The 12,500-nt window shown below is 38.8% G+C and overlaps 1 protein-coding gene across 1 annotated transcript; it reads right to left on the minus strand.

Annotated features, from left to right (window-relative positions):
- Positions 1 to 554: 554 nt before the first annotated feature.
- LOC143926500 (forkhead box protein D2-like) lies at positions 555 to 2,640 on the minus strand. The gene has a single exon (XM_077450288.1). It carries the CDS (start codon positions 2,333 to 2,335, stop codon positions 1,286 to 1,288), a length of 1,050 nt encoding a protein of 349 aa, XP_077306414.1. The 5' UTR covers positions 2,336 to 2,640; the 3' UTR covers positions 555 to 1,285.
- Positions 2,641 to 12,500: the final 9,860 nt, after the last annotated feature.

Raw genomic sequence — 12,500 nt, forward strand, 5'->3', positions numbered from 1 at the left:
ACGATTATATAATATATGTACATTCACACAGACCTACAGCTATATACGAACTTTCTTCTTTTTTTTTAAGGGGGGGGGGGGGGGAGTTGTAACTTGTGTGGTCAGTTCTGAAAAGAGGTCCCTTTTAATATTACAGAAAAGGTTGTCAGCTATTTTGCTCAGCTAATGAGCCAATTCCTCTCACTTTACCTATCAGTGGATATCATCTCTAAATTAGCTGGTAATTAAGAGATTTCACCCCTAATCGCTTTTAATTTATGGCCTATCCATTTTCAGTGAGAGACCCTGTCTGTGTTTGGATGAGGAATTCAGCTAATTAATCAAAGTTTCCTGTTTCCAAAATATAAGACCCCCGCATGGCCGCAGAAGGCTAAATTACACTGGAACAAGTAAAAAATAAAGTAATAAAAAGGTAAAAAAGAAAGTAAAAAAGAAAAAGAAAAAGAAAAGTAAAAGCCAACAAACTAGTGCTTATAATTACAATAATACAACGCCTAATTTTAAACTTTAGGAATCAGTTTTTTTCCCCCCAAGCACAAAAATATAAGTAGACATTGTTGTGAATTCACAAACATTTATTTGAAAATTTTCACCGAATTTTCGCACATTTGCCTCTCCTCACATAAGAAGTCATTTGATTATTCACAAACCATAACATTTCAAACACAGAAGATGCACAGGCAATGTGAGGGGGGAATTAGCTGCCCCTTTAGAAACCGATCTATAGATTTATATACATAATTACATATACACAAAACGCACCAGTAAGGAAGGAAAATAAAAAAACAATCTGCAATCTAGCCAATCATTATAACTCCACTGGTTATCTTGAAGTCACAACTTTAAGCGCAGTTTTGAAGGCTTATGTGCTAGAAGAGTTTGAAAATCCTGAGATCAGTGCTTCTATTCTTCAGTCGGCCGATGGCTCACAATTTGTTTAAGGATCGATAATCACCGCGATTGGTTTTCAGCTAAAAGCAAAACTGGAGGCAAGTTTGCAACTCAACAGTTAAGCAATGTCATTAAAGCTGACCCCAAGGGACATATCATTATTTTTATTTTTTTTAGGATATAAACTGAATCTATAACAGTGACGTACACCTAGCACAAAACATATATACAATTTATAAATAGACTTTAAAGGATCTCTGAAGAGCAGGCTTGGAGGTGACTTGGAGAGTTTAAAAAAATCATCTAAAATAAATTCCTACCTTAAATACATAGGCTGAAAGTGAAAATTATTTTTTTGTTGTTTTTGTTTTTTTTTTTTTTTTTTTTGTTTGGTCTAAAAATGACAGCTGTTCAGATTTGTGATTTTCCCAGGAAAGTCCTGTGGAGTCTGTAGGACATTCTCGTGTGCCAAGTTTAAATGGTTCTGTAGGGGGCCCAGGGAAGGGGTTAACATGGCTATGACCTGAGCTTGGCTCCCAGGTTGAGTCGTATAAGGCGACGTCTGGGTCGATTGTGGAGTGGTCGGGCCGATGATATTGTCTATTGAGAAGGACGGCCGACTTTGGGAGTCCGCTTTGAGAGTCTGAAGAATGGGCAAGGTGGGGCTGAGCTGGGAATAGAAGGACTTCCTGCCCAAGTCGCTGCTGAATCCTGGCAAGGAAGGGCTGGAGAAGACCGAGGTGACGGTGGGTAAAGGGCAGGGAGTGGGCTGGAAGGGGAAGGTGGTACCTGGGTGGTGGTGGTGGTGATGGTGGTGCTGGTGGTAGTTCTGCAGCTGGAGCCCATAGTTGTAGCCATAGGGTCCATATCCAAAGGCTGGGATGAAGCTGCTGGGGTCCCTCAAGATCTCAGAACTTTGCTGCCTCTTGAACCTCTTCCTCCTCCTCAAGAAGCTGCCATTGTCAAACATATCTGCCGACTCGGGGTCAAGGGTCCAGTAGTTGCCCTTGCCCGGGTTGCCAGGCTCTCGAGGTATCTTCACAAAGCAGTCATTGAGGGACAGGTTGTGTCTGATGGAGTTCTGCCAGGCTGGGAACTTCTCCCTGTAGTAAGGAAAGCGGTTGCTAATGAATTCGCAGATCTCGCTGAGGGTCAACCTCTTCTTGGGGCTCTGCAGGATGGCCATGGTGATCAGGGCGATGTAGGAGTAGGGGGGCTTCACCAAGGTGTTCTTGGGGTTCTTTTCCACGCCTCTTGGGTTGGAGTCCTGGTCTGGGGAAGCGAGGTCCCCTCGGTGGCTCCCGGTGGACAGGGGGTCATCCGAGTCGTTGTCTGACTGGTAATCGGAGTACTTGCCCTCCTTGGCGTTCATGTCCCCCACCACATCGATGTCGGTGTCTTCAGAGAGGAGGGAGTTATCACACATTTCACTTCCCAAAGTCATTGTAATGAAGAGAGCAGGAAGTCCTGGTCTACTCCCAAGCCAAACTCCAGGACCCCCCTGGTGGGACAAGCCTGAATGGGCTCCTCTGTTCCCCCCAACAAGGAGATCTGTAACAGCAAATCTTTAGGGGGGCCAGTGTGCACAAGGTCAATTCCTTACACCCCTCATCTCCCCCTCCTCCTCTTGTCTCCTTTCCAGTGTGAGCTCCCCCTCCTCTTCCTCCTCCTCCTCCTCTTCCTCCTCCTCCTCCTTCTCCTTACAGTTCTCCAGGAATCCAAACTGCACAAGCTTCTTGAACCACACTCAGCCTGACACTGCAGCCCTCCCCTCTGCTCACTCACTATTTGTACCAGCAGCCCTGTCACGTGCTCCTGACGTCACCGCCCTCCAGCCTGGAATCCTAGTTCCAGCCTGATCTGCATTAGTGTAAGCTTATTAATACATTCACATTAGGAAACACATCTTACCCAAGCTGAAATCATTTTCCAAACTAAATACTATAGCACGTCTATTTTTTTCCTACTCAACTAAAAAAAAAAAAAAAAAAATCGCAAAGTAGCTATCAATGCCTCATGGGTGCCAACCGTAAAGGGTTAACATACTTTCATAAAGGAACATCGTTTTATTAAATTATGTGCTAGTTGGACAAAAACCAATGTGCTTTGGTTGGGGAGACTGTTAATTCTATGCTCTTAAAAACTGACCTTCTAAGATTGTTGTAATAACTGTAGGATGAGTAAATACTTAGGAGGTGCTAAGCGTTCGGAGATCCCGGCTCCGATTGTGTAAAATAAAGGAATGATCGTCGGGATTCATTTAATCGTTTGGCTCAGCTTGGTAAGTCTCATTTTTCTATATTATTTATTATAGTACTGTTGTTATCTATGTTAATGTGACCGGTCCAGAGGTTGGATGCATAAGGAGCAAAAGTTTGTCTTCCAAACCAAGTAATGTGTAGGTTTATATATATATATATATATATATATATATATATATATATATATATATATATATATATATATATATATATATATATATATATATATATATATATATACACATACATACAGTGTGTGTGTGTCCCAGACAAATAAGTGTAGGGGGATGAAGATAGATAGATAAATAGGAAATGCAGATCGCTAAGCTAATATAATATAACATATTTGTTTAGATATTAATTAAATACATACAGATGGATGCATACATACATACATAAATACATACATAAATACATACATACATAAATATATACATACATACATATATAAATACATACATATACACCAGATAGATATATAGGTCGATTGGATGCAGATATTAATGTTTATGCATAGTAAATACAGTGTATGTGCGTGTATCCAAAGACATAGATAGATAGATAGATAGATAGATAGATAGATAGATAGATAGATGTAGATGATGTAAATCTCTATAATCTACTTGTATACAGGCATACCCCACTTTTAAGTACACAATGGGGTTATTTACTAAAGTTGGAAAGTGCAAAATCAGGCTCACTTCTGCATAGAAACCAATGAGCTTCCAGGTTTTATTATCAAAACTATTTAGTAAATAAACCCCATTGTGTACTTAAAAGTGGGGTATGCCTGTATAGTAAGTGTCCAATGATATGGATAGATAGATGGATAGACAGACAAATAGATATATACATACCATACATACATACATGCATTTCAACATATGTACCATCTATAGAGACAGAAGGGTAGATAGATAGATAGATAGATAGATAGATAGATAGATAGATAGATAGATAGATAGATAGATAGATAGATAGATAGATAGATAGATCGATCGATCGATCGATCGATCGATAGATAGATAGATAGATAGATAGATAATGCAGACCTCTTCAATCTGTTTGTGTATAGTAAGTGTGTGTTTCCAAATATTTAGATACATACATACATATACACCACCTATATTGATATAGAAGGGAAGATAGATAGATAGATAGATAGATAGATAGATAGATAGATAGATAGATAGATAGATAGATACAGAACTCTGTAAGCTATTTGTATCTATTATATAACTATTAAGGCCCTGTATGTCCCCACTTCATACAGAGCTGCAGAAGATGGTTCTGTTGAACTCAGAAAGTACAACACAACTCTAAACACACATCTAAGTTATAGTACAACGGTTGTCCCATTCATTAGTAGACACCTTTACAAAAAAATCTGCTTAGTGTTTTCTCGAAGAATAAGCATTTGTTCTGTAAATACAAAATCATATTTGTAATTTTAAAAAAAGCCCTATATATTCCAAAATAAAAACATCGATCCTCTAGTGTGTGTTTTGATTGGTTGTGTAGAAACTTCAATGCGTAAGTATTCCGGGGATAATGGAAGAAACAGAAGAGCCCCCAGAGATTGTGAGCTGGACCCTGAAGATATATGGATGGCAGTCCGCACTGGAGTATACAGACACTGACTTATACAGGCACTGGAGTATACAGATACTGACGTATACAGGCACTGGAATATACAGACACTGACGTATACAGGCGCTGGAGTATACAGGCACTGGAGTATACAGGCACTGACGTATACAGGTACTGGAGTATACAGGCACTGGAGTATATAGGCACTGGAGTATACAGACACTGACGTATACAGGGACTGGAGTATACAGGTACTGGAATATACAGACACTGACGTATACAGGCACTGGAGTATATTGGCACTGGAGTATATAGGCACTGGAGTATACAGACACTGACGTATACAGGGACTGGAGTATACAGGTACTGGACTGGCGTTAACATACAACTTTCCTAAAGAGTGAAATCAGATATCTCATGGAAGATTCGGAAGAATGAAAAATAAATAAATCTGTGAACCCGATCATAGATATATATATATAGTGCTAATTGTTGAATAATAACCAAGCAATAAACAAGGTAGCTGTGTAGATATATAGGACAAGGAAAGGACAATACATGAAAGTAATGAGGTGTGATTAGCAGCCAGGATGGGGCTCTGGGGCCAGTGTCTGAGTCTATCAGGGCTTTATGGGCAGAATAGGACCTTCTGCCTCTGATCTGATCTTCACATTTGTATGTGAGTAGTGCTGCTGTGATCTTTGAGCAGATGTTAATAAATGCAGAGTAGCTCTTAACCTGATGTACAAACTGCAACATTGTATCACCCTGCAGCCCCCTGACAGCTCTGAAATGTGTCTTGTCAATGAGGGCTAATCTATTCATGTTACCATCCACACCACCACAAAGAGGGTGTTTATTTACCAGTCCTGGGCCACATGTACACAGCTTCTTTTAATTTATTGGACTCTTTAAGTTTTTTTTTACTTAACAATAAGCACTGCAATTTCTGTATATTTTTGTATGTCGTAGAGACAATTTGTATGTGTTTATTGTGGATGTTGTTATGCTTTTGCTATTTATCATTATTCGTTGTGCCTCTGCTAACATAATTATAACCTGTTTTGTAGAATGAATTTAAGTGTATTCGTTGAACTTAATAATGAATGATTTGTCTCTATGGGCTTTTTTCTGATTACTTTTACTAGTTTTGTAAAACGTATCTTCTTTTTGTCCATGGGATGTTCTTTTTACCTTTTCCCTTCACAATGATGCGCAATGCTGCAATCAAAATTACTTTGTATTGAATGTGTATTTGTGCATGGCTATGCTTTATACCCTTTTTGCATGCGAATACTATTGTGTAGTGTATTGCTACAGAAATGGCAGGAGAAATGGTGCATTATGTGCACACACACACACACACACACACAGAAAGAATAAGGGGAAAAATATATAGGGGTTTTATATATATATATACCCTCTATATTTTCCTATATATATATATATATATATATATATATATATATATATATATATATATATATATATATATATATATATAGTCTTCTGTTCTTTTTTTTTTTTAAATATGAAGTTAATACCCAGACTAGTGTTACACACATACAAAAATCTGAATCTTGCAAATAATGGGAACCATATATCTAGAGCAAGATTAGGAAATGCAGAGTTGCAATGGGCAGTACCAATAATATAAACTTTCATTAAACCCAGCTATGAACAATAGCACAAAAACGAACAATTAAGGTTGCCATGCTCAACAAATTCATGATGTTAAAGTGCATTGTATTGTATGTACTTTAGTAACCTTGTTATAGATATACAGTTCTCATTCTTTGCAAGATTGCATTGCATGCAGCGTTGCATTGGGCAATGCCAGCATTATAAACTTCCATGAAACACAGCTATGAACAATAGCACAAAAAAAAAAAAAAGAGTAATAAAGGCTGCCATGCTCAAAAAACTGATTGTGTACTTTACTTTGGTAAATTATATTGTATTGTATAGTACTTTAGTAGTCTTGCTAAAGATATATGGTTCTCATTCTTTTGCCAGATTTAGATATTTGTATGTGTAACACTGGTCCGGTTCCTTTTTTATATCACACACGCACATATATATATATATATATATATATATATATATATATATATATATATATATATATATATATATATATATATATATATATATATATACATCCGTTAAATTATGGGATTATATTGGCCAGTGAACTACAAATGCCAGCTTGTCCTGTCGGGTGCTGTTAATGTTTCCTGACCTCTGACACTACAACTGCTTAACAAGCTCTTTACTTGAGATTATCTCCCAGAAAGTGTTTAGTGGTAATCCATATAGATAGTGCCCAATCCCCACCACCAGTGCTCTATGTGTTTTCCCTATCCATACAGTAGCTTTTTAATGAGATTGTATAGATTTCCCTCCCTTCAGCCACAATGGTCAGGCCCAGCTCAGTGCACATGGATTAGTGTCGCATGTAATGAGGCGTGCAGTGATGGTCCAAATAAAACCAGTCCTTACAGTGTCCCTGGGGACTGAGGGGTCTGCACCAACTGTTGGGTCACTAGTTTGTCCAGGCTCTGCAGACACAAGGATAACTTCTCATTTGTTACAAATGTCCGCTTATATAGGTAACTAAGGCCTCTTATAGGATAGCTGCAACCTACATGTTGCCCACTTTCTGGTTGCTTTGGGCTTAGACTGAGCTGCTCCTGGTATATATATTGTTATGTATTCACCTCCAGTGGATATAGGTACAGATAGAAAGAAAAGGAGAGAGAGAGAGGGATGGGCTAATTTACCAAAATAATATAAAATCTTCACTCAAACAATGGGGAAGATTTACTTAAACTGGAGCATTCAGAATCTGTTGCAGCTGTGCATGGTAGCCAATCGCTTGTTTCAATTAATTTGACAATACAACCTTGAAGCCCATTGGATTCTATGCAGAGTTGCACCTGTTTTTTACACTTTCCAGTTTTAGTAAGTTCTCCCTCCCCTCAATGTGTGATTACAGGCATACCCCACTTTTAAATACACAATGGGATTTATTTACTAAAGCTGAAAAGTACTAAATCAGGCTCACTTCTGCATAGAAACCAATGAGCATCCAGGTTTTATTATCAAATTGAACAATCTGGGGTTAGAAGCACATTGGTTTCTATGCAGAAGTGAGCCTGATTTTGCACTTTCCAGCTTTGGTAAATAAACTCCATTGTGTACTTAAAAGTGGGGTATGCCTGTATTCACTTCAGTTATCCAATAATGTAATATCTGCACATGGTTGGGTGATTGAAGTCTTAACTCAACTTAAGGTATGTGTAAACCTAAACTGTATTTTTCAGTATGTGTGGCATCGTGCCTCCCTGTATACAGTTTTACTTAGCAAATATTTTTTGTGAATCTGTTTCCATTTCCTGGATATTATTATCATTATTATTACTATTGTTGTTATTATCATCAGGATTTATAAAGTCCCAACAGTTTGCACATCATTTTACAATGTAGAAAGAGTTTTAGTTATAATACAATGCAAGACGAAAGTGCAATCGAAAGGGGAGTGGGGGGGGGGGGGTGATACAATGGTCCAAAAGGTTATAACTGTGTGAGAATGAGTGATTTGGAGTGAAGGGCGTTCAGTTGTTAGGGGGAGGCCGAATAGTCTTCCATGAAGAGGTCAGTTGTCATGGACACATTAGTGGACTGAGTAGGAGGTAGTGCTTGGGTTGAGAGTTCCAGAGGAAGAGAGAGGCTCTAATGAAGTCCTGCATGGGAGAAGCCAATGAGGGCGCTAGAGAGCAGGAAGTTTTGGGAGGAGCAAAAAGGATTTGAGAGATTGATCATGAAGCTTGGAGCAGATGCCTTTGCATGTTGTAAGTATTAGAAATGTGTGGGCAATCAGAAGCCAGTGTGGAGATTGGCAGAGTGGGGTGGCAGACACTGAGGGGGTTGGTAATGTGGGTGGGTCTGTCAGCAACATTTATGATGGGCTGAAGGGGGGGGTAGCCTGTGTAGAGTTAGGCCAATGAGGAGCGAATTGCAATAGTCTAGGCAAGAGATGACAAGAGAGTCAATTATTAGCTTGGTGGTGTTTTTGTTAGGAAGGGGGCTATTTTGCAAGTGAAGGTGGCAAGATTTGGATAGTGATTGTATATTCTGCCAGCAGCAACATTTCCTAAAACACTAATAGATAGATCAAAATTCAGCCAGTTCACCATGAACTGGGCAAATCTCAATCAGTCTATGAGCGGGCTGGTTGTACTGGAGTGATCCATCCATCACCTTCAGTACAACCAGTTTGTCCTTTTTTTCATGCAATCACTGCCAGTGGCTAGCCACCAGCAGTGATCATTATATTGGCAAAATCTCCCTTCCGACAGAACACAATAGGAGGGATTCCCCCATCAGCACTAGGGTTGATTTACTAAAACTGCAGAGTGCAAAATCTGGTGCAGCTGTGCATGGTAGCCAGTTTCTAACTTCAGATTGTTCAATTAAGCTTGGACACAAAAAACAACAACCTGGAAGCTATAAAGGTGGATTAACCCTTTAAGGACAATGAAGGAGGGCACAAGGCAGTCTGACAATGCTGCTGCTAATTGCACAAACAGAAGCAGTTTATGTTATCAGCCTAAAACAGGAAGTAGTGTTACTGGCAGGATCTCCAGGGAGGAAACTTTGCAGACACGATTTTACTGAAGAAATCTAATATACAGTGAGACATGATACTAAACATATTGGAAATAGATTTAGGTTTACCTACACTCTAGCTAATAACATTAGCCAATAATGGTTATCACTCCAAAATGTATGCCTTAATGGATTGCAAAAGCAGTACAAGACTCTTTTACTGCAAATCATATATAGTTAGAAGAACTCTTTAGAAATCATTATTGATCTAGTTGTTGGCTATGTTCTGGGATTTGCTACTGTGTCTTTCCATAACTGTAAAGAGCATGGGACATAATGGTCAGACTCTGAGAAGCAGTAAAGTGTGTGATGTAGCTGTGTTTTGGGAAACACTAGTTCAGCATGAGGCTGGAAGGAGATATTTTGGAAGAAGATTTCAGTGATATGGTAGACTGACTCAGAGAAGATTTATCTTGGCTTTGTTTGGGGTGCTCCAACACTTGCCAATGAAGCTGGGGAGCCCTGCTGATTTGGGAATTGTTATTTTTTTCACTTGGAAGCTATCAAAGGTTTGTTCCTAAAATAAAGTAACAGGGTAAGGGCATGTGATTGGAGAGCTCGGTATAAGATGTTTGACTAAGGGAAATGTCCAGTGAAATATATTACTATATTTTTGCAAGAGGGAGGTGAAGGTGGACGAGCCTGGGGACAGACAGAATGCAGGATGGGATAGATGGATGGATGAATAGATGGGGGATGGTTGAATGCACAGGCAGAGGGATGATTAAAATACAAGCATATCCCACTTTTAAGTACATAATGGGGTTCATTTACTAAAGCTGAAAAGTGCAAAATCAGGCTCACTTCTGCATAGAAACCAATGAGCTTCTAACCCCAGCTTGTTCTATTAAGCTTTTGTAATAAAACATGGAAGCTCATTGGTTTCTATACAGAAGTGATCCTGATTTTACACTTTCCAGCTTTAGTAAATAAACCCCATTGTGTACTTAAAAGTGGGGTATGCCTCTATTATAGAGAGATTGGTTGATTGTAAATTAATCATGCAACCAATTACAGTTAATCTAGTAAGTGACAAGGACTGCCTACTGGATGGTAACTTATTATTATTATTTTTTTAGGTAGGCCTTCACATAGTTATTTTTGAATTGTGCTGATTTAAGATAATATGAATAGTTTGGCTGGCTGAGTCTGAGTAGAACAAATTCACAGATTATTAGATTGATGAAATATAAGTTGAATAGAAAAATCAATTAGTACATTTCTCAACAGTAATCAAATTATACACAAGTATGTCCTCTTTTTTAGAAAAATAAAAATAATACAGGATAGGTAAAGAAAAAAAAACACATCACACACAGAGAGGAAAGGAAGAAGAAAAGAAGGAGGGAAAGGGGTGGATTTACTAAAGGCAAATAGACATTGCACTTTAAAAAGTGCAGTTGCACTCTGCAAGTGTAGTTGCTCCAGAGATTAGTAAATGAGGTAAAGCTTCACTGCAAAGTGCACAGTCTGTTTGCCTTTAGTAAATCAAGCCCAAAGAGAGAGAAAAAGAAAGAAAGAATGGGAAAGGGGAGGTGAAGGAAAAATGGGGGTGGGGATTAATTGTTTTATTTCTATGTAATAAAGTACTACACATATATCCTTATGAGTACATATGCATATGATAGAAGTGTGGATCGATACAGATAGGTGCATACAAAAATACATGATGAATCCATAGGTATAGATAGACAGATACATAGATAGATAGATAAATAGATAGATAGATAGATAGATAGATAGATAGATAGATAGATAGATAGATAGAAAAAAGAGATGGAGAAAGAGAAAGTAGTTTTTTTTTGTTTTGTTTTTTTTAGGGAAGGTATAAGGGAACATTTTTCCTTGTAAATAAGCTGATATAGGTGTCGGAGAGGGTGACGGTCAGGGATAGGAACAATTGTTTCTGACACTTCCTTAGCAAAGCAGTTAATAGGGTGTTTCGTAGCTCTGCTTAGTAAGTAGGCCCCTCCGGTTGTAAGCTCAGGATAGAGGTAAGTGCACATAGTATTGTCCTACCTGGAGCCCGCAGGGTGATACGCAGCTTGGCCTGTACGCCTCCCCCCCCCCCCCCCCTCATGTTCCCTAGACCCCACCGTCCTATGTGGGGGAGGAGGGGGGTTTAGTTTGGAGGGGGGGTGCTGGCTGTGTAATGACAACACCCCGGTGTGAGATGTCCTGCTCAGGACAGGTGTCACCCTCTCCCAGTGCTGACAGCTGCCACAGCCTCAGGTACCCTGACCGAATTCCTCTATCACCCCCCCCCCCCCCCCACCAGGAGATGATTGATCTTCCATTATTACCAATAATCACGATCTCTTCTCTGCCCCGCTCGGAAAATTCATCGAAAAGCCGTGGAAGGGTTTCCACCATCTGCTAACTGCCAGGGGTTGTAGTTCGCATTGTACTAACAAGGAGCAAGTTCCCAAAGCCTTACACACATTACTGTACAGAGATTGGGAGATGCTTTTTTGTTTTGTTTTTAATAACAGGCTGATACTGTAAGCGATCATCTTCAGTGTGTAATATGGATATATGTGGATACTGAATGATTATATATATATATATATATATATATATATATATATATATATATATATATATATATATATATATATATATATATATATATATATATATATATATATATATATATATATATATATATAATTGAGCTCTCGTAGCTGTTAGGGCCCTAACCCTCCTGGATTTTATTGTATCGGTGCAGCTCCATGCACACTGGGCTTAAAAAAAGGTCTGTTCTCTCAGGAGTAAAAAACGCTCATAGAGCATTAGTTGTACAAAGTTTAGAAAAGTTTAGGACAGTTGTATGCTTTTTCTGCCTCCAAGCTCCAATCAGAAAATCTAATGTGCATGGACACATAGGATAACACATATGATAACATTGAAATGTTTCTACAGGCAGAACACAGAACTCCTGAGAACTCCTGTAGAAGCATCCTTTTTTTTAACCAGTGTGCATGGAGTAACTGTATTGTGTCTGCTCCATGCACACTGGGCTTAAAAACACCACTTTCCATATCCATTTTGTACACAGTTTACTTTAGCGCTTTTTCTGGCAAAAAG

Source organism: Lithobates pipiens, unplaced genomic scaffold (assembly GCF_037356315.1).
Source record: "Lithobates pipiens isolate NorthernLeopardFrog02 unplaced genomic scaffold, aLitPip1_a1.2 Scaffold_23, whole genome shotgun sequence".
Lineage (NCBI taxonomy): Eukaryota > Metazoa > Chordata > Amphibia > Anura > Ranidae > Lithobates > Lithobates pipiens.